The 23,627-nt window shown below is 40.1% G+C and overlaps 1 protein-coding gene across 1 annotated transcript; it reads right to left on the bottom strand.

Annotated features, from left to right (window-relative positions):
• Positions 1-493: 493 nt before the first annotated feature.
• Positions 494-16,460, bottom strand: ITM2A (integral membrane protein 2A). Its single transcript, XM_007426609.4, has 6 exons — positions 16,203-16,460; positions 8,714-8,845; positions 6,590-6,778; positions 4,759-4,869; positions 4,259-4,409; positions 494-1,555 (listed from the first exon to the last, which is right to left on the bottom strand). The coding sequence occupies exons 1-6, from the start codon at positions 16,284-16,286 to the stop codon at positions 1,467-1,469; spliced, it is 756 nt and encodes a 251-aa protein (XP_007426671.1). The 5' UTR covers positions 16,287-16,460; the 3' UTR covers positions 494-1,466.
• Positions 16,461-23,627: the final 7,167 nt, after the last annotated feature.

Raw genomic sequence — 23,627 nt, 5'->3', positions numbered from 1 at the left:
CTACTGGAGAGGATTTATGGCTAACAAATAAATCACAGTTCTTCCCAACAACAAACTGAATTCTGAAACATTATATAAATCACAAAGGCATACTTTTTTCTCGAACTATCTACTAGTAACTTTTTTTGTAATCAACTGAAAAGGCAAGTAAATCTGATACTTAATAACTAGAAGTGTTACTCAGTCATTCCCTTGTCATCCAAGAACTAAGCAATAATTTCAGAATGAACACAATATTCCACTACAGCTGTGTGCGCCAGAACCTTTCCGAGCACAACACCTTGCATACAGGCTTCAAGACGTGGACAGTATCGTTCACATCCTGTTCAGGAGCCTCTGGACTCACACTAAAATTGACAATTTGACACGTCAATGCACATGAGAACATCCTGAAAGAAAACTGAGAACTGCACCAATGCTATTGAGTTCAAAACCCTGTAAAATGTGCTTTCCCCAATTACTTTTGCAGCCAGAAAATAATGGAAGCCACCACCACAATCTTAAGAGAAACATTTATTAGAGGGTTGCAGAATCTGCGTGAAATATAAAGTCCCTTATAAAATACTCAGTTTGCAGCTCTCTAGGAATCCCTTTGCCATCTCAGACCACAATCCTAAGCAAGGATAAGATCTCTGCAGTAATAGTGGTAACTTGCTTATAAGGTCTGCTCTAGAAGTTTCACAAGATAGGAATTTACAGCTATGGAAACGCTGATAACTGGACCTAATAAAAATGTTTATTACATACACTTGCATTTAAGATGTTAAGAAGTAGGCCCAGCAACCCAAAATACCAATGTAAAAGCTTTTAAGAATAAATGTGCTCAGCTATACAACTAAATATCACAACAAACGAAAGAGGGAGGAATTAAAGTAGCAAAGTCAGCTCAAGATAGGTTCCAAATATACATACAAATTTAATACAGTAATTGCACAGAATGAAAAAAGCAATGTTAGCTGCTTATGATTACCAAGGTTAAAGTTACATGCTTCACAAATGAAGTTTAAATAAACCCTTAAAATCTTGATGTGTCTTTTCTGCTTCCCTAGTGGGAAACCAAGTGCAGAACAATTTTATGGATCTAGAAACCAAAGTGCAAACTAGAGATTAATGCATTAGTTTTTGTGAAGAGTCAAGTAATGATTAGATTATATGTTTATGCAGGAATTGGTATTTGGATCTCAATTTGTTTCGTAAGTCTGAAACAGACATACAGATGTTTAAGAGGATAATCAGTTTTTAAAATGTTGCTATTCAAAATTGAAGGAGCTGAAAAATTTAGCAGCACCACAAGTTTCAAAGAAAAGCCTATTGTGAATTTAAAGGGTTTTCTTTTAATCTAAGCAATCCACAGAAAGGAAACATAAGGCTTTTGATTATCACTGCACATTTAATTCTGAAACTGAAGATGTAAAGCTTGGATTTTTAATGGAGATGCGTGATTGTCATTTTCCAGCCTATACTTTTCACTGCAGACAGATCTTGGTCTCAACAACAAACAAGTTTTCAAAGTGTCGGATTATGTGGCACTTTTCAGCTGAGCGCTTTTGAAGGCCTAGAAAGACAGAGAAAAAACACAATGCCAATTACCCAGGGAAGCAGAGCAGCTCAGGTAGAACAGAATTTTCTTTCCTGAACAAACTTTTATAGGCTACATATGATGCTCCAAACCCAATCACAGCATGGAACTGAAAGGGTGCTCTTCCAGAGGAATGACTTGTTTTGCTACAGCATTGACAAGATTTTGCTAAAGAACTGAAAGATTGTTATAATAAACTGTTTTAAAGTTTCATTTCCCTTAGAAACAGTACTTTTGATTGCTAACAGGAATCTAGAGTTTCATTTTTTTTTTTTTTTAAGAACATTAGGGAGAGGAGGCAAGTGCATGAAGAACATAAACATAAGACTTATTTCTGCAGGAAAGTATTTTTCTTGGAATTATCTGTTAAAACGGATAGATTGAACGTGATACTACAAATATAGAATTTTAAACTGTCTTTGATATGCAAGAAAACATTGCAGAATAATTTACTTGTTTCCAACTTTGCAAAATGAACCCCTTAGGATCGGTTATAGCAGTGTTTTTCAAACTTGGCCACTTTAAGATGTGTGGATTTCAACTCTCAGAATTCCCTAGCCACCCATGCTGGCTAGGGAATTCTGGGGACTTGAAGTCCACCCATTTTAAAAGTTGTCAAGTTTGAAAAACACTAAATTATAGTAACTAACTGTAAATGCTTATCAAATCATACTGGAGCTTTAAGTCAATGAAGGAAAAAAACAGGAAAACCATGTTCAGTTGTTATTAAAAAAATCATTACCATGAACATCATTCTTTGGACATCCATGGGGCTAAAACTGCAACATGGAATGCAAAATGTGCTCTTCAAGCTGGCATTACCTTTTTATTCTTTCCAACTTAATTGGATGTTAGAAGTCACATAAAGGGGCTCAGGATGCCAGCTGTAGAATAACTCTCCAAAAACAGAACAGAATGGGACTAAATTTGGGGTAAGGGAACAAGCCAAGCAAAAGAAAGGCTGAGTTTAAAAATAGGGGCGATCTGGCCCGGAATTGCAAAGAAAAACATCCCTCCAATGCTGTTCTAAGAAAGAAGCTGGGCAGAAGCTCAGAATTTGGCAAATGACAATTGAAGCGTACCCCCCCGTCACATGTCCAAAAGCAAAGCCTATGTAGCCTGCCCCATGCTTCCCAGTGCACACCTACAAATGCAATATAGAATGGGAAAGCAGAAAAACACATAGAGGACACATTAACTTACCATGCAGAAGAAAAAAATGAACCCCCCCCCCCACCACTGCTGGTAAAAGGGCTAGAAAGAATTCCAGAAATCACACTTTGCAGATTTCCCCTACTTTGTTTTACTATACCATTGATGATTGATTGGTTAGCACAACTTAAGAACAATTAAAGGACTATTCTAAGAAGGCAGGGGTCAGCAGTTCTTCCAGGCCACAGGCACTACTGCACACTTTCACAAAATGTTGCAATACATTCAAAAAATGAGCCAATATACCAGTAAACAAATACATTTCCATACGTTAAAAAAAAAGGTGAATAAATCACCAAATCTTGCTAGACCTCACAAACAAGATCTGGGATGTATCTATTTCTACGATCCTTAAATTGCACCTGAAGGTGCCATGGACAGCATGTAGCAAAAAACAAAACAAAAGAACCCACTGTTGGCCCTTGTAATAAGAGAATGAAGATGAACTTGTAAATATGACTGACCATATAGCTGATACAATATTTGCCATGTTTGTCATGCTGTTGCTACTATTCAGTACTCACAATGAGTTGACTGTGACCTGCTAATTCCATCCGACAGGAGTAACCCTGCAGTAAGCCTAAGTCCATTCTCAAACATTAGCTTTCAAGAGGCAAGTGCCAATTTCCAAAAAGGGATGGATTAAAGTAGTCAGCAAAGATGCAAAAAGGATTTAGGGAAGCCATTTGGAGCATGAATATGAGTGCCGACACTGGTAAAGTGGCTGTGTAAGTCACCTCAGCTGTTTGGAATGCGTATGAATACATAAAAGTACTTAAAATAGGAGCGGCAGGATTACAGATCTAATAAAAAAGCTCCTAGATCAAAATATTTAAAGCACAACCAAGCACTTTGCTCTTGGTTTAAAAGTCTCTATTAGCTGAGGATGCAGAATGGCCTAAATAGTCCTACTCTCCAGTATCCTTCTCTACTCAAGGTTACTGAACATTAGCCGTAGGCCCAGCAAAAGATATGAGTGACAATATAAAGGATGGGTGCTACACTGTTATGTAACATGCCCTTCATTTCATTAGCTAATACTAAGGAAATCAATTCAACACTACATTCCTTATCACCACACCCTATCCCATCTACACAAAAAGGATCAGTCAGGAAATCACTGCTAATCTACTTGGCACCACAACTCAAATCTTAAGGCAGTCTCACATCCTGGAGAACATTTGCTCTCTTCTGCCTGCCTGAAGACAAAGAAATGGTTCTTGATTCTGTAAGAACCGGGCTCAACTGCAACTAGAGAGTAGAATTTGGGCTTTAGTAGAGTTTAACTCAAAGTTTGGGGCTCAATATATACCCACTAGGAATGATAGCTGGCTCCTAGTGGGTAATTCCTGGTGGAAAATTCCTCCATTTAATGAACCAAAAAGCTTACTGAACTTTTATCATTCCCATGTCAGCTTTTCCCTTTAAGACAGAAAGTCACACAAATGCCAAATCTAAAATACTCACCAATGATCTTTTCCCTACGCTGAAGTCTGAAAGTTTCCTTCCCTACACAGAGCTGGTAAATGAATACACCCAGATCTGACACATTATCAATCTTTTCAGTCACAACCATTTCTTCACGAACAAGGTAAGTCTGAGGCAAGTAGGAACCAGTCTGTGGGGAAAAAATACCATTCTTAATTCAGACATTTGCAGTTACTTCAACCAATGCCTAAAGTTACACCTGAAGGCAATTAAAAATGTTACAGATGGGTGGGGAATGAGGACAGTATAAAGGACATACGCTCAGCAATTGGTGAGCACCTACAACTTCAGATGCTCTAGACTTTTATGAGTTAAAAATGCCAACTCATCAACTTACACAGGATCTGAAAGGGCATAGGTTCACCAACCTTAGATCACAGCAATCCTGGAAATGATGCGGGAGAGTTATTCGAAACTTTCTCCATGCAGACATGAGTTGAAGTAAGAATATGCATATATATCCACTAAGTGTTACTTACTGCTAATTTTGCAAAAAGATCTATCAGGTTCCGTGGCGGCATAACCACCGAGGTGTTCAGAGGGATCACATAGCAGTTACCAAGCTGGAGATCAAGGTAGGCTGTCAGAAGCTACAGGAATATAAGGGAAAAAATCCAGTAACAGATGATAGATTTTCACTTCTGCCAATTGTTTCAAATCACCTCCTTATAAAAGAGTACTATGTGCTTTACAGATTACTGTAATGAAATTAATATAATTGATCTGAAAAGCCAATGCAACGAAATTTAAAGCATTGTGCTACATCCAAAAATTGCTTTTTCAGTGAAATGAGGTTCTCAAGTAGGAAGCTGTTCTCATGGCAGCAATCTGTGAACACATTTCCTTTTTGCAATCCAGCACATGTGACCAGTAAAATGATAAAACTCCTGAGATAAATGTTGAAGATTGATTTCTATGAATTATCTCGTGACTTAAAATTCAAGTTTAAAAGAGAGAGAATTAAGAGGTCATATTAGTAGCACTTTCATGTGAAACAGCCAGAAAATCTGAGAGTTGCAGATTCAACATATCAAGAAGGTGCCAGGAGGGACAAGCTGCATTAAGGGTATGGGATGGTATATTTAAGCCTCACTTACTGTAGGATTATCAGGTCCAATTGTTGCATGAGAGATTGCAGGGCAGGTAAATCCAAGGTAATCAAGAAAGAATCAGATTAAAAGTAAAAAAGGGAAAATGGGAGGATAATACTTGATCTTTTCCACTTGCAACATCCTCAGTCACTGAAGAATGCTGAAACTGAAAGGTTCCCCCACTCCTTCATATGCTAGGGACTAAATTAAAATAAACAAGGAAGTGAAGAGGAGAATCATTTCTTTTCTGGGGTTCCAAACTAGTAATGTTGTTTTGCAGAGTTGTCCTCTTAACGCTGACTGAAAACAACTGTAAATATTTCACAGGATTACCACTTAGGCACAATAAGACAGCAGCCCCATTAAGGCTATGCTGTTTGTCTAAGAGTGGGCACAGTCCCAAGGTATTTTGTGAGTTGTAACTATGCTTTCAGAAATAAGCATTGCTTATTCCCAGTCAACTGCGTATAGGACTGTGGTGTTAGTCCTTTAAGGTAGACCAGATCAGAAAACAGACTCCACAGGAAGACTAGAACTATACTTTACTGAGACAGGCCAGAATAACAGTCTTGCATATCTCTCTATCTTCCCTTCCCTCCCTCTTATCCTCCAGGGAGGTGGAGGGGAGTAGTGTGAATCCCTTTGTAAGATTTTCCCCCACCTCCCCGCCCTTAATTAAACTGATCTCCTCCAACTAATTTGGCCTGCAACTCCCATCATCCATAAACATTGCCAGATCTGGCTGTGATCGGGAACGTGCCAAGTTGGGATAGCTGGCCAGTGCCACGTGTAGAAAGCCAGGGAGATGACCTTGGAGAAGGAAGGGAAACACCAGGTAGAGAAGAAGCATTCCTGAAAGCTTCCTCTAAGGTACATAAAATCTCTACTTTGGTGAACAAATCATTCTTCCTTTATTTGGGAATACAATTTCCTAGAATGAAAGTTGTTGGGCAAATAGGGTTCCTATTTTGAGATTTCTCCCAGAAAGAATAAATATTATTTTACATTTAGTATACACATATCACTGGCACTTGAAAAGCAAGGGGTAGGTGGAAAGAAAAGAATACCAGAATTTAGTACTGGAAGGGGAAAAAGCATAAAAACCCAAATAATCACATAGTAAAAAGCAGTTCTCATCCATCAAAACTGTTACCAAAAGAAAGAGTGAAAAGAACCCACAATAGGGTTGGGGTTTGATATATTTTTTTAAAGAACTCACTCTGTCAAAATCATGCACAATAGCTGCCGGATCACTGTCAGAGAATTTTGGGACAGGAACATCAATGATGGCAATGTTATCCGCCACTCTGATATCAGCTTCTTCAGCGATGGGCAAGAAGTATGGTTCCGCTGCCTGATTCTGATTGTCTTCTCCCACGTAACACATTTGGCCACGGAACATTTTGCTCTTTAAAGACATAAGTCACCAGCTATAATATTTATTTAGAGGCACATTAATTAATTTAACTAAACTGTCCCGGGATTGCTCAAGCAGTTACTCCTGAAGGAGCAAAGAAAGCACTACTTAACATTCCATTTCTCTCAAAACTAGGCCAGTGAAGCAAAGGTTCCTCTGAGAATACCAACCCCCAGTTTAAGGCTTTCTGTTACTCCTGCTGAGCCACTAGTACAAAACTCTTTCTCTACCAAGGTGATTTGCTGGGGCATGCACTGAGTGCCAGCAGGAGCTGGAAACAACACAGCCTTCTGCAATTCCCAAGCAAGAGACAGATCTTGCAAAGGGCTTTTGAAATCAGATTAAGGGCTGAATAAAACTGAGTTGCTCACCCCTGCCCTAGTTTGTCCCCATAACAATTACTAAAAAAAAAGGGAAATGCTGCAAGGAAGCCTTCTGTTTACAAAAACAGTATTCCTATACCACAACTGGAATGCACACAAACATTACTATGCAACATATACCGAATCACCAATGTATTATAGATTAAGATACTGTAACAGATATATTTAACATTAAACAGAACTATGTGCCATTAGATAGCAGTATCTATCCACTTGGGAAAATCCTAGTACAAACATGCTAGAAAGAATAATTTTCCATATCTAGAGGCAATGCAGAACAGTACCATGATCCTGGAAAGTGATAACTGAGATCTGAAACATCTTAATAAATCCCTCTTGATTCAATGTTTCAATCTGCTGGATTCTGTCAATAACATGGAAAGCTATGCCTATCTAAAATGCAGCCATGGGCAATCCACAAGTGCAAGATTTATGTTTCTGAAACACACCAAAGCAAAAAGTAGGGCTGCTAATGTTAACAAGGATGATGTCATTTTAGATTAAAGTGAATGCAGCCTTTTAAAATGTAACTACCTCAGGATTAAGTCATGCTTGCATATACTGGCAAACAAAAATGTGTGTTTTAATTGGACAGCTTTTGTAATTTATTTAGGATGCATTTATTTTAGAACTCAAGCTGGTTCTAGCACCTTCAAAGATGGCCATTCCAGGCCATCTCAAAGGCAGACCTGCATATTCCTGTGATGTGCCACAGAATGAGACCTGCCAAGGCAGCCATGGAAAAGAGAAGAATGCTGCCAGCTTACTACTGAAGATCCTGGGAGACCACAAGAGGCATCTGCATGTTGTGCACTGACCATTAGCTGGAAAAGGACTGGGGTATGTCAACGTACCTCTGAAGTGAGTCCTTGGGACACAAAACACGAAGGAGGAACACGAAGGGAACTTCCCCTTCTCAAGTCATTCATTTTATGCAGAGAAGACGTAGAATGGGGAGAGTAACTAGAGTCACAGATAACCTTGTCACTTCTTGATTCAATCACTGTAATTTGCTTTGTATGGAGCTACCCCTGAAGATGATCCAGAAATTTCAACAGGTGTGGAATACAGCTGACCACTGGATAATGTTGCAATATTACACCTCTGTTATGGCAAATTCTTTGGTTACTGGCCATTTAAGGTATGAGTTATCACTTACCAAGCCTTGTAAGATTGAGAACTGGCTATTTTTGAAACTGCCTATTTGGGTAGAATCTGCTGCCCAATGTATATAAACAGTGAGGATCTCCTCTTATCAAGGAATGGTCACCAAAAAGGAGGCATTCTTTGTTGGTGCCCCCTCCTAAGGAATAACGTATTCCCTGAGATCATGGTGGCCCCTTCCTTCATTTCCTTCCAGAAGATTGTAAAAACTGAACTATTTTGGAATACTTTCAAGGACTACTTGTGTATATTGTTGAATATATGCTGCCTAGAGTCAGTCAGATTGAAGCAACTAAAAATCAGGGGGAAAGCAGTCAGCTCTGAACTGCTGTTTCCTGTTGGGAAGGTAAAGATAGGAGAATAATCAACTTTCTAATACCTTTGGCATGAAATACTTGTAGATGCAGGCTCCCCCAACCACTACTCCAGCTAAAATGAAGGCAAGTCCCAAAAGAGTCAGCAGACATCTTCCAGAGGAATTTTCACGGTTGTGTGTTGCAACTTCTGGATCCTTTAAAACACAGAGAAAAGGTTTAAGTTTTCTATTGTCTTAGAGAAGAAATTATTCTTTTCCTTGAATCAATAGGATGACATCACATTCCCAAGTGAAACAATGCGTAAGACAACAGTGTTTTGTCCCAAGATCACAATATTTGTGCCAAATGCAAAGGTAAGGTTCAACTCACATTCCGTATCACTCTGAAAAGCTACTTCAAGGGGTGCCCAGATGCTATGCTTGGTGCCAAGGTTTATACCAAAGCAATTGGTGTAAAGGTCTTCTTGGTAGAGGACAAGTTACAAAAATATGTTTATTATGCCTTCACAAATCCAGCTGCCAAGTCACATACTGTAAGTGCTCTTCTGAGTTCTCCATCAGAGACTACAGATTTTTCACCATGCTATCTTCCAAGAATCAGAATGGAACAACTAGATTATTGCCTCAAAATTGCTGAATTTCTATTCTTCAACCCAGGAAATTACTCAGGCATTAAATAGTGCAATTCAGTTGTTCTGTTCTTCTGCCTGATTCTTTCTTCAGAAAGTCAGACTACTTTATATACATCACCACTGTTTTTCAAGTGAATAGTACCTAATATGATTTGCCCAAGTTTAAATAGTCTGCAAAAATTAAGACTTCTATATTAATCAAAATATAGTAGTTTGGCTAAAAAAAATCCTTGGCTTAGTTCAACACGTGAACCAGGCTAAAAATTAGGTTCATATGTCGTACTATACATTTATTAGCTTAAATGTTTTCTTGAATAAACCACAATTGGCTGGGTTCACACAACACATTAAGACACAAACCATGGTACATAATAGCTGGATTCACGTAACATGCCAAATCAAAATCAAGTTACAGTACAGTGCAGTATGTGAAATCTGCCTATACACCACTATCAAGCTTATAAGAGGACTGAGTTAAATCTAGAGAAAAATCAGTATTATAAAACTATTCCTATGTCAATTTCCTTTACAGCTTTTTCCTGAAAATGTACCCTATTTGAATCAAACATATTAGGAGAGTATATGAAAGAGAAACAATGTGTTGTTTTAAACCCAGACCAAACCCTTGTGTTCTAGTCCTGCAGAACTCTTGCAGACCAGTCAGTTTGGGAGAACCCAAACCTGGAACATTTTGGTTCTCTTAGGTCTCAGTGGAATGAAATCCAGATGAGGCAAGTTGAGCAATGCAGGTGGACATTACCTGCCCCCAGCAGTTCCCAACATGGCATCCCTACAAGCTTAGCTAAAACATAATACATTATCAACAGATTTATACAAAACCAAATCACAGTATGGGTTAGTCAGAAAGTTAGAGAGTATTCTGGTTGTGATTTGAGGCAAGAGACATTAAAAACTGTTTCTAGTCCAGAACAGGTACTCCATTTCCTACAATCATTATCTGGTTCCCACCTGTCAATTCTGGTCTTTTAGGTATCTAAGCCACAGCACATGTTCATAATGCCTGACCTGAAGAGGAAGCGTTTTCTCACAGTTCAACAACATGGTGTAGTTCAGAATTAAGCATGCCATAATAGAGGGAAGGGACAACAGCAATCTCTTGGAAGATTTCTGTAGAATCATCCCATATAAATCAACTGCAAAATATATCTCTCCATCTGTCTCTGTCCATCCATCCATCATTATCTACCTACCTACCTATTTTATTTAGCAAGAGTAGCAATAAACTTAATCCCTTATCCTAGATTTCTATGTGGACATTCAGATATGCTCATGTGTGTATTCTTTTGCATCAGCTCTGGGTTTTGCATCAGGGTAAGTTAAAAGAGGAACTATATATAATCAAGAATAGAAAGTGAAGCATCACAATGCTATGGAACCAAAAAAAAAAAAAGCTGGAATTCTCCAGAACCTAAAATATGCTGCTGAAGCAACTTTTGTGTCCCAATAAACAATGCTAGAATTGCCAGTCTTCAAAATCTAGAAAAAAGACAAAACAAATAGCCCAATTATTTGAATATCTTCAGCAAATTAATTGCTTGGATTCTACTTACATTTACTTATTAGAACAATTATGGATCTGTTCCACAACTATCAACAGCTCATGAAGAGTCCATATTGGTAAATACAAAGTATGAAGGTGATTTCGCTCAGGTAATTGATTCTATCCTGAAAAAAATGTTTTTTAAAAAATCTGCTTTAAATGTGACACTTAAATAATGCAAATACCCTAGATAATCAAAAGTCAGGCATAAAAAAAATGCTGCAGCTTGTCTAGAGCCATTACACTGAGCTAGAATTAAGCAAGACAAAAGCTAATGAACTACCTGTGTAAGCAAGAAACACAGATTTCTTTATACTTCACTAGGAATTCCCAACAAAAACTTTTGTATCAGCAACTGACACAAATGCTTATGCAGCATTTTACAGATCAGAGTAGTTAAATATCCTTGCCAACAGAAATATTCTATTTGCTTGGATCATTCAATCTGAATTTCCCTTACCTATGCAACTGATGACTTCTGTAATGGAACAAAGGCTCTCAGGAGTAAATTTGAAGATTCATAACAAAATTCCCAAAATTAACACTTGAAGATTAATACTTTTAATTGTTATGCCTTCTTAACTTACAGTTTCTGCAAGGCTTGCATTCTTCTAAACATTCTCAAGAGAGCCAGGTTGCTGTAGTGGTTAAGTCATCAGGCCAGAAACCTGGAGATTGTGAATTCTAGTCCTGTTTTAGGCACAAAGCCAACTGGGCAACCTTGGGCCAGTCACTCTCTCTCAGCCCTAGGAAACAGGCAATGGCAAGCCACTTCTGAAATCTTGCCAAGAAAACTCCAGGCAGTCGTCAGGAGTCAATACTGACTTGAAGGCAAACACAAAACAAAACAAACAAAACAAAAACCCTTCTCAGGACAGGAAACTGGAGTCACTTATTTTGCCTTTACCCTTGCTTGAAAACATTCATGGAACAATGTGAGATGGTTCCAAGTCCATATACTGGAAGTGCAGTTCAACAAAACAATAAAAACAATAGAACTCTTACACTGCACTGATCTAAATTCATATTAGAATGTGATCAGCCATACAGATGCTTAATTTTCTGATCTGTAATCTCATTCATCAATAGTCAGACATATACATCTACTTAATATTTAGTACTAAATGAAACTGCAAATATACCAAACCCCTTGGTATATTCATCTTTCCAAGTATCTGCCAGTAGAGATTCCTTACAATATGAACAGCAACACTTTCAAGTAGCCCAGACACTGTTGAAACTACTTGCATATCCTATGTCTCAAATTAAATGCAAAGGGGGAAGACATGGCTTCAAGTACGTATTTACCAGCTTCATATCTTATATTTTGTTCAGGAACTCATCATATGCACAGCACTCTCTCTCATTTTACCCCACAACAACATTGCTGTGATGTAGGTTAAATTGTGATTGTAATAGGCCCCAAAATAAGCCGGTTCCAATTACCAGGGGGCGGGGGGAGTATAGCACAAACATACTTTCAGGAACAGTGACAGAAACAGAAGATTCAACACCATGATACTTTATTGCAACTCTGCTTTTTTGGAAACCTTATCTATTGCTGCCACTTGCTGATTGATATGAACATTCACAGCTACTGAATTGCAAAGATAATCCCCAGCAATGCTTTTGCTTGCAGAAGCTTCAGATGATTTGCAACATACTGGAAAAGCAAGTCTCCCAATTGCTGTTGGAAATTTGGGGGTGGGGAGGGAGAGAAGAGACATACTACGTGCACATTTTGGCTCAGCATGTTGTCATTTGACTTAAACTGAAAGTAGACTAAGGACACAGGAAACATCTGTAATAACAAACAAAGCAACTTTCCTATCTAATGTTTGACAGGGCTCCCTATAACCCACTTTGCCTCTACTCTGGCCACCAGAAAGGAAACTAAGACTGTCTAATCAAACTACCACTGGGTGAGGTGACATTTGATCTTTATCATGTTCTTCTAAGGGAAATCCTGGGTGTGTACATAGAGTTGGCCTTCATATAAAACATGCTTAGGTACATAGCTTAAGGCTGGTGTTGCAAACATAAAGCCCAAAGGCATTACTGTGCTCGCAGACACCTCTAGGCACGGCCAACCTGCCTGGCCCACCCCACTTTATACGCATTAATTTATTACTTTAAAATGGGAAGTCTGCCTACTGCAAAACAGAGGTCCAACCTCCAGCATCACGTTCATATCCAAGAATCCCTCTCAGCCTTTCAGAAAATAAAAACTGGTAACAGGATTCTACCATTACTTTGCTTGGAAAGCACCCAGCTGTCCGCAAAAAGAGCAAAAGAAAACAGGAATAGAAAGAAGTGTTCAGAGAGACAGTGGCAGCATTTTGACAAAATGGTGCTTTGGAACTATTTATGTCTCCTATGGCAGGGATTTTGTGAATAGGCAAGCTAACCCAGGAGCGATTCAAAAAAAAAAAAAAAATCCCAATGGGACCACTAACTGGAAAAGGCCAAGCATCCCTATCTTAAGATATGGATCTATTTATAATGGTGAGACACCATGGCATATTTGAAGATCTACTCCTAGTTCCCTAGGAGTCTGATATTAATGCATTTTTTTCATTAAAACTAATACAGGGCAATAATCCAGTTGTGGGACTCTTTTCTCAAAAATCCCACTACAAGAATGGGGCTTCTGAAGACTGGGGCTTTAAAAAAAGCTAATTGTGAATTTTATGCACATTATGTTTAATTTTACAACATCCTCTAATCCACCATGAACCCAGGTCCAGTTTCTTAGGTTTAGGGATTTTACTTTGCATATGCTGAAATATGACAATGAAAATAAAACCATTTCCCCAAAATTCAAATACCTATGGAGTACATATAAATATTCCAGCAAATATAAACACAATTACAAAATTGCTTTTTACTCTGTGGTTATAAAAAGGAAAGCTCTCTTTTTTCTATAATTTTTTTCTGTTTCATGCAAACAGAAAAAGTAGCTTCTGATTTTCTATTTCTTTTCATTCTTTTTGCACTTTGTCTTTTTTCTTTTTCCTTTCTTTTTACATTAGTTATTGTCAGCTTTTATCTTCTATTCAAAACTCTTAATAAAAAATATATAGCACATATAAATATTCCCTGTGCTGTTCTTTAGCCTACTAGATTATATTTTAACACACAGTTGTGGCTGTCACATTGCAGTCCTACACTTTTCTCTTTAAACAATTAAAAAATTGATGTTACACAAACTTTATAATTTCCTGAGTTTAAACAGAGCTCTACAAGTTAGTGGAATGTGGTTAGTGTGCACCAGCTGGTAAAATTATTTCATATGTATACATCTTATATGGCTTTATGCCTGTATTCTGCATGAGATTAAGGAATTTAAGCAACTGTTCTTTGCAAGAGTAGAGCAATCTCTGAACTCCACAGAAGCATTTTACATGGCATTTTAAAGAGAACAGTGTGTAATATCAGTCAGGTATGGAAAATTCAGCCATTAGGGACAAAGCATCAATACTTGTCACAAAGCAGAGGCTTTAAACTGCCTGAAATTGTCCTGTATATACAAGCAGCATGAAAAAAATGTTTTCAGTAACTTCCAAATATAATCAGGCACAAACATGTATGCTATCAACAAAGCAGCTTTTACTTTTTATAAACTGGAATGAGTCAGAGTTGTTTTGAAGGCAAACACAGGAAATCAAATAATTTTGCAGATTATACCAGCATTCCCACTGAAAATAAGCACCCTTAGACTCCTAAACTGTTCAAACCAAATGCATAATTCAGACAGCGCTGAACTCTGTGTCCATGCACAGGCACAGATTTGGCATTCTTTGTGCTGTTACTAGTTATATACCTCAACTAATCTTTTAAACTTCCTTTCAGTGCTGGTCAAAAATCCCTACCAGCAATGGTGTTACGTGCACCCCAAAATCTTTCCGCATGTGGGTCAGTTCTGAAGGAAAATTTGTTTTGAGCACTATCAGGGTTTCAAAGCAAAATCAAGTTTTAATATAGGCCTCCAAATTTAAACACTCTAAAGCCAAGAAACTACTAATTTCAATAGTTCTCACCTGGTGAATTATCTCCAGTGAGATTATATCCTAACCAAAGATGGGCTATGGCATTGCCATCACCCTCTCATTAATAGGTTTAAAAAAAAGAAAATGGGATTTTTAATTTATAGATCAAGTTCCTAAAATTCCTTTTGAAGCAAATTATAAACATCACACATTATTCCCATATAGGGGTAGCCAAAAAAAAGTACATTTGATGGTAAAATAAGTTTATCCCTTTCATCCAAATAACTAGCATTTTGCAAAGGAACAGGAACAAGAATAATCTGAAAGCATTCGAAGTCGGCAGGCTGTTGCAATGAAGGGAACCTCAGAAAACAGAGAACTCTATCTGCAATGCCTGTCTCTTCCTGTCCACGGGACTGAGAACGGGACTCTCGCTGCCTTCCTCAATCTGAAGGGTCAACTCACGAACCAGGGCAGGTTCCCTGATGGGTTAAGAGAGATCCTCAAATTGGACAGAGAAGCGCTGCTACCCTACAAATGAAAATATATTTATGTCTATCGTATATCTTTCTCTCTATGCTTACCTACATGACCATTATCTCGCTAACATGACTCTACTAGCACTAGAAGACTATTAGTCTTACTAACACCAGACTCTATTTGTTTCAGTATTATGTATTATCTAACCACATACCACTTCTTTCCCCCCCCCACGCAAGACACAGAATTCAGAAAGTCAATACCAGGCACGGGATTCAGTGAAGCGGGGAAAAAAGATGCCTAAGCAGAGATGATGTTAGGGTGGTGGTCCACTATCAGTAAAGAGGACGTGATAGGTTTAAAAAACATTCTCTAGATAACCATGAATCCCAACAGGAGGATTATTTGCACGTACCCAGCGCAGCCTAAGTTACATTTACGCCAAGAGGAAGCCCACTGATGCGTAGACCCAGCTCTAGGCTGAGAGGGGCTGACCCTCCTGCTCTACACGTAGGGCTCAGTTGCACGGATGTTGGTCTAAGGCGGGCACACTCACATGCGCCCCGGTGGCCTTCCCGGCCAGCAAGGGAGGCGTTTGCCCAACTCGCCCGGGGGCGCTGAGCAGCCGCGTACATTTATTCGATGCATCCCGTTATTTACCCCACACGCCCACTCGGGTGAACCAGCTGGAGTCGGGGGGAGTCAGGGCGGCCCATTCCTCCTTCCGCGCCCGGGGTTCCCCCTCGCCCGGCGGTGGGCTACAAAGCCCCCCGCGGGGGATGAGAACGCGGAGGGCCCGCCGCCATTTTGCCCGGGGAGGGGAGCGCGGCGCAGGGGCTTCGCGGTCCCCCCGACACAAAATGGCGGCCCGCCGCCGCCGCTCTCCTCACCTGCTCGGCCACCAGCGCCTCTGCCGCCTCCTTCTTGGGCTCGTCCTTCTGGGCGAAGGGCGACTGGAAAGCGATCTTCACCATGGCGGCGGTGGGGGGCGCGGCTGCTGTTGCTGAGGGGGAAGGCTCGTTCGCCGCGAGGCCGCCTCCGCTGCTGCCGCCTCCGCCGAGTCCGGCCGCCGCAGTCGCTGCTGCCTCTCCGGTAACTGCGCAGCGGTCCCTCCCTCGCTGGGTGGGCGGAGCCTGCGATGGAGGGGAGTTGGGGGCGCGGGTGAGCTTTATGCGCACGCGCACCGGGGACTTGTCCCCGGCTCGCGCGGGGGCGCCTGCGCGGGAAGGGCAATCGCGTCGGCGACCCCCGACTCCTGCGAGCCAGGGAGGGAAAGGAAACGGGAGGGCGGGCGCGGGCGCGGGCGCACTTCGAGCCTCTCGCTCTTCGGCTGAGAAGCTCGACGCGGACGGAGGGAGACAAGGCGAGGGGGCGGGGGAGGTCAAGGAGGAGCCAGAGCGCCCCCTTCAGGCGGAGGGTTTTTTTTTAACCTTGAGGCTTCAAAACAACAAGGCGCCAGCTGATAACAGCTGGAGAGAGGCTTTGGCACAGCTGCAAACTAAGGCACGGGGTTTCACCCTGCGGTGCGATCTGAGCGAAACCTGGCTCGGCAGACCTAGGAAACGGGGTCAGTTTGATAAGCTGCGGTGGTTTGGTGGCTGGAAAGACGACCACCTGCCAGATGTCAAACTGCAGATTCAGGGGAGGTGAATGGCCCGAGTTCTGGCAGGTCCTTAGACTGTAAAAAGGAAAAGGTGCAGAGTGTCTTCCGTTAGAGGATTGAGCCAAGTATTTATTAATCCTGAACTAACTCTATATGAACCTTTCCCTTTCTTTTTAAAGTTCTAGGTCATTTCGATATGGATTTTGCATATACATATTTTAATTGTATTACAGCTGCAATTTTTTTTTTTTGCTTATCTTACTATAAGCTGTGAAATAACCATGTTTAAAAAATATAGCATGGGTAAGCATGTGCACAAATGATTTTTTTTATTATTATTATGTGCCATCAGGTCATTTTCAACTCCTTGACACCACATAGGAGTCAAAAACAACTTGATATCCACCCCAAACCTTCACCCACAAACTAGCCAACTGCATGCTAATCTGGTGCCAGCCTGGCTATTATGTACTTAGTGGGAAGTGTGATCCAGCTCTGATTATTATTATTATTATATTTTATCACACCTTTATATCTATATCTATATATCTATATCTATATCTATATCTCAAGGTAGCGAACATACCTAATGGTCCTGTAGGCTGGGCTGAGAGAGAGTGACTGACCTAAAGTCAGCTTTTGTGCTTTGTGAAGTATGATTTATAGATTAATGTGTATTTTGACCTGGATTATGGTTTATTCAATAAGCCAAGATTAAGGAAATCAACGAAGCTCCCTGTGGGGCTGTTTCTGGTTCTGGAGAGCCAATTCAGTTGTGGATGTCAAGACTGAAAAAGGTCCTCATCTCCTGCCTTCCTGAGACCTGGATTGTCAAAGAGTTGGACCATTGGGGAGAGACTTTGCTCCATGTAAGAATAACACAGTTGGGAGTATTGAGTGCTGGTAACCAGGATGAACAAATGGCTGGTGTGGAACAGTGTAGGCAGAAAGCAAGTGTGGCTGGCAGTATTTTGTTACTAGAACCGTTTCGTGCCCTTAGCAGATCTTAGAAATTGTGGTGAAATACAGGGAGGTTGGTGGTGGGGTTAGGCAAGAAGGAGAGCACTTTGCAACACGTTGCATGTTGAATCAAGGGACAAACAGCAATTCTGTTTCATCTGCACAATTGAAAAGCCATCTTTCATCCTAATCTCCCCCCCCCAAAAGCTAATCTAAAACTGAACCCCCAAGAAATCTGATAGCATGACTTGCAGTTTATTCATTCCCTGGATGGGTTCGTATAAACCATACTAGAAGCCAGGGTTTACAAAAACTGGCTGAGTTCAGACTACACAGCATGCAAAACTAAGCAAACCTTGTATATGAACACAGCCAGTATGTTCTGTCTGATTTAGGCTTAGCATGCCAGGTGACCCAGTGATTGCAGCTTAGGAATGACAGCTTATCCCTATCATGTGTGAACTCTGCCAAATGTAGCTTATTGAAAAACATGGAACATATCTTGAAATAAAGATATTCTGGTAGGGCTGAAATGTATTCCCAAACTCTCTGTGAATCTTAAGTGGCATCATTGGAAGAGGACTGACATCAAAGGAAAGTGTGGGGCTCCTTCCTTCCTTCCTTCCTTCCTTGTCTGTGGGTTTTTTGAAGTAGGAATGAGAATCCATCTGCTTTAATTTCTACCCTTAAGCATCTTCCAACCTGAACAGGCCAAGATTACATGGCTGAAATTTGTTAGCCAAAGGGCCAAAATTTACCGATGTGATTTTGGGCTGCTTTTGACATTGGAGGGAAGAGAGTTACACAATAGAAATGGGAACAATTTACCTTGCAGAGGCTTCCACTTCCATCTTTAAGAGTGGGGGAAATAATCATTTTGCAAAAATTCAACCATTTTGGACCGGCAAACTAAAGGTGCTGTGAGGTGCTCTGTATAGATCATGGCTTAGGGCAAAGTCTCGATTAGATCATAGTTTAGGTCCAATTGTTATTTCTTTGCATTATATTTACCTGCCTAGATGAAATGACCAAGACCATTTCTTGACAAAGCCAAAAAAACCCCCCAAAAACTGAGTGGGTGCTGGAACCTGTTTCTTGATTAATTTAGCAATTATGATGGGTGAATTATTCTCAGCTGCTATGCATTTTAATTTTTGTATTATTATAATTGTTTTTATTTTTTAAATTGTGTTTGCTGCCCAGAGTCACTTGGTGAGATGGGCGGCCATAGAAATTGAATGAATGAATGAATACAAACAGGCCAGAGATAGAAAGAGCTGTAAGCTAAGTCACCCTTTCAACACGTTCCTCTATTTGCTGTACTCTAACCACCCTTCTGACTGTTCAGTTAAGAATTATCTATTTTTTGAATTCTTGTACTTGCAACCTAAGAAGTGGAAAATTATCTTAGAACTGTTGAGAGATAAAAACGATACATCAGCTGCAGATAGGTTATCATTAAGGAAACCACACATAAAGTGTGATCAGGGAGGAAAGGCATATTATATTTAGCACGTTATGATTTCTGAAGATAGTGTTATGGATTGATGCCTATTATATTTTATTCCTGAACATCTCCCACACCTTCAAAACCCACTTCTCAGCCTGAAATAAGCAAAGTAATAAAAACAGAGGATCCATTGAAAAATCTGAAGTTCAGCTCAAACAACTTCTTATATTGGAATCTGAAGAGCAGTCAATGGCTGGGTTCAGATGTCATGCTAAGCCAGTGTTGTCCAAACTTGGCCACTTTAAGATGAGTGGACTTCAACTCCCAGAATTCTGGGAGTTGAAGTCCACTCATCTTAAAGTGGCCAAGTTTGGACAACACTGTGCTAAGCCTTAATGAAAGTCTTGGCTGAGCCTTTGTAGCCTATAAACCATAGATAGGCTTAGCACAATGGTTTATTCAACTAATCATGGTTAAGCTGTAGGTTAGGGAAGTATAAAACATCCCACTGAATGGGTTGAATCTCAGTTTATGCTGTGTTCACATCACATACTGAATCATAAACTAACCATTCACATTTTTCCCACCTATTTTATGTGACTGTAGGCTGTGTGATTACTTTATGGTTCTGTGTGTCAGACAAACTTAGAACAGTGAATAAGTCATGATTAAGATAACTGTGGATAGGTATGTAGTGCAAACACAGTCCAAACCTTGCTTTAAAATATTTGGATTTAATCATGACTTATTCCATTGATTTTAATAAGTCTGCCCCAAACGTGACAAAATATGAACCCAACTACTGTGTCTTCCAGTGTGGCTTCAATCAATTTATCTATTTTAAATATTCCAGTATATTTTCAGGTTTTTTTCTAACATATAAAATAAACATATCTTCACATACTGAAGGAAACATGACTTAGCTTTTTTTGCTCAGTCACAAGGCAACAACAGGAAGTAAGGATTTCAGATTTTACTGGACTTCTGCAAACTTTGTTCTTTATCTTCAAATATCTTGTTGCATCAAGTTCCCAACCTTATCCTTCCGTCTTTCCTGACTTGTTTTTAGCAAACAAGACATCGTGATAACTGAGCAGTTTAAAAGTTCTGCTTCCCTCAAATTCACTTTTGGATTTGGTTCTTTCTCTGCAAGATGTTTTAAACTTTAACCACCTTTATCCTAAACCTACATATTTTGGAGTAAGCCCTGAACTCAGCTGGAATTATTTCTGAGTAAACTAACATAGGTCCATGTTCTGTTAATAATGTGGTTTGGTGTTGGTTTGTTACATTGTAGGAACTTTACTGTTGTAGTTTGTGCATCATGGTTTATGCCTTAGTGTGAAGTACAGCCTTGAATAAGCCGTGTTACTGTGAGCTTCTACTTACATGGATGGGATCTTCAGTATTCATTTTCAAGCTTGTTTCAACTATTCAAAATACCTTCAATTTGGCACGAGTGGCTGACATGGTTAGTCAAGGGAAATTGTGCCTTGTGGTGGCTATGGTGAAGGCATCATCCTGATGTTTCCTTTAACTGTGGCTTGAAAATGTTCTCTTACCCTTGTTCTGAATGCTGTGTCTTTCTTACATGGTCTTCATTTCATCCCCAGGGACTGTGGTATTCTTCCAGACTGTCTACAAGAATTAGGAGTTGGAAGTTCCTGGGTTGGCCAGTGTGGGATGCTGCAAAGCTTGATAATGGTCCCCATGTTTTTTAACTTCTATATTAAACTACTGGAAGAGGTCATCAGTTGATTTGGGGTGAGGCTCCATCAATATGTTGATGATATCCTGTTTGACATCTCCATCCCAGAACAAGTTGGAGGTGCAATGGAGGCCTTTACCTGGAGTTTGGATGCTGTTGGGTGGGACAAAGCATGCTAAAACTGAAACACAGTGAGATGTTTGTGTGTAAGCTTCTTGGCTCTACCCAACTTCCTATGTTGGTTCTGGATGGGATTGTACTCCCTCTGAAGGAATAGGTCTGGCACTTGGGTGCTCTCCTTGACTCATGGTTCTTACTTGAGAAGTAGATGGCTTTGCCCAACTTCAGCTTCACTGCAGCCCTTCTCAAATCAGGAAGCCTTATTGAGAGTTCCTTATGCTCTTATCAACTCACACTTAGCTACTACAGTGTTATGTACTTGGAATAGCTTTGAAGAATACTCAGAATCCACATTTGGTTTCTGGCTCTTGGGGGTGAGTGAGAGCCACTTTAACAATATTGCACCTGTGTTCCAGGGCTTCCTCAGTTGCCAATAGGTTTCTGAGTCCAATTCAAAGTGGACAATGTGTTGGTCATAATTGGTATGACCCAGCCCCCTGTTACCTTTGGAAACATGGGTTTGCTTATCCATCATTCTGGGAGAGCATGCTTTAGGTCTGCACCCTGTGAAAGCTAAAGGGGTTGTGGTGAAAACTTATGAAAAAGGGCTCTCAGTTTTTTTCATCTTCTTTGGGTGTGATCAGGGTTCTTCTCTGCCTTAAGGGGAGACCCCAGCTGACTCTATTGGCCTGCTTTCAATAAAACTTTAAAATCTCAGCTGGTGTTTTCATATCTGATCTTCTGCCAGACTGAATCCTAATTGGAGAGAGTCAGAAACTTTCAAATTTTGCTAACAGTGGGACTAGAGGAGACCTTCTCAGTAGCAGCCTTGGAATTATGAAATAGTCTGCCCCGTGAAGAACATTTAGCTCCCAACCTGTTGGCTTCTGCAAAACTGTAAAAATGTTCTACTTTAAATGAGGGTTTGAATTCTCCTAGCATTGCTGGGTTGCTAGATGTTTGCTGGATTTTTAAATGGTTGGTATCTTTTGTGTATATCTTTGAGTCAGTCTTGGTGACTGTCTGGACTGGTGCTTGCAGATTTCTTGGCAAGATTTTTAGAAGTGTTTTGCCATTGACTTCTTCCTGGGCTGAGCGAGAGAGAGAGGTTGGCCCAAAGTCACCCAGAGGGCTTCATGCCTTAAGGCAGGACTAGAACTCATGGTCTTCCAGGTTCTAGCCTGGTACCTTAACCACTCCACCAATTTGGCTCTCAAGTGTCTTTAGGGTGAATTTTATGGCATGGATTTTAATTGGTGGGTCTTTGGTTATTATGTTTATTAGTGTGTTATTGTATTGTGTACTTCTATAATCTACTTGGTGATAGGGTGGGATACAATTTTTTGTAATAAATAAATACTTTTCAGATGTGTCATAGCTGGAAATACTAGGAATCACTATCCCAAAACATCTGGGGAGCCAATTTGTGAGAAGTCTGCCTTGAATTATTGGGAAGGATTTTTTTCCGCTGCTATAGAGGGTGTAGGGAATGGCCTTGGAGGAAAGGAGGAAGAGCTGCTACCAAAGGATCAGGGAAGCAGCGCTTAAGCCCAGGCCAAGAAAACAACTTGAGAAAATCTCCCAGACAAACTCCTCCCTAATTCACATGAAAACAAAGGGAGGGAAGGGGGAAGCATATTCAGACTTGCAAGATTTCATTAATATAACTGTCACAATTAAAGTAGTCCTGACCCAATGGTGTTGGTTCCTTAGTCTGGTTTATCTTGTTGGGCTAAGAGCTGCATACATGTAGTACAGATAAAATAATATTCACTGAGGGGTACAATTGGATGTTGTGGCACCAGGCTAGGAACTGGGAGACCATGAGTTCCAATCTGCCTAGGCACAAAGCCAGCTAGTTGACCTTGGGCCAGTCACTTTCCCTCAGCCCTAGGAAAGAGGCAGTGGCAAAACCTTGCCAAGAAAACTGCAGGGACTTGTCCTGGCAACCTCCAAGAATCAGACATGATTGAACGGATTGAGAAAAAGGGGGGGGGGGTACAGTAAGAAATGTAGAGGTGATATATGAAAAGGTAATTCAGGTGGGCGCTATTAGGAATAAACAAATGATGACAAATTAAGAGGTGTTTGTGTGTTTGTGTGAATTGCAATGACTAATTAACATCTCTCTTCCCCCTCCCATTTTTTCCATTCTCTTTCTTCTCTGTTTCACTTCTCTTTTCTTTGCTTCTATTTATAAAAATGTAAATTTTGTTTTATGATTGAAAAATGACATGAAAACAAGTAAGAATGAGGAGGAAAATCCATATAATAGGGAGAGCAAGCCATGTAATACCCCTAAATATAGCTTGTTTGAAGTCACAGGAATGTAATTTTTTTAGATGAGAAGAAACGAGAATGGAAATCTGAAGAGACTGCTGGTAGAGCAGTTAGGAACCCAGTCATAGAAAACATATATCTAATGACTGGGTTCTACTAACATAGCCATCTGGACTATATGTTGGACTACAACT

This window comes from Python bivittatus, unplaced genomic scaffold, assembly GCF_059951505.1.
Source record: "Python bivittatus isolate LINGU-HERP-01145 unplaced genomic scaffold, Pbiv_v1 ctg000790_np1212, whole genome shotgun sequence".
Lineage (NCBI taxonomy): Eukaryota > Metazoa > Chordata > Lepidosauria > Squamata > Pythonidae > Python > Python bivittatus.
Note: the sequence above shows the minus strand (reverse complement) of the source record. Positions and strands in the feature narration are given on the sequence as shown.

Coding starts and splice junctions, on each gene's coding strand:
- ITM2A (XM_007426609.4), bottom strand. CDS start 16,286: ATGGTGAAGATCGCTTTCCAGTCGCCCTTCGCCCAGAAGGACGAGCCC. Junction 6,779..8,713: donor ACAAGTATTTCATGCCAAAG/GTATTAGAAAGT, acceptor ATGTCTTTAAAG/AGCAAAATGTTCCGTGGCCA. Junction 1,556..4,258: donor GCGTAGGGAAAAGATCATTG/GTGAGTATTTTA, acceptor CTGTCTTTCTAG/GCCTTCAAAAGCGCTCAGCT.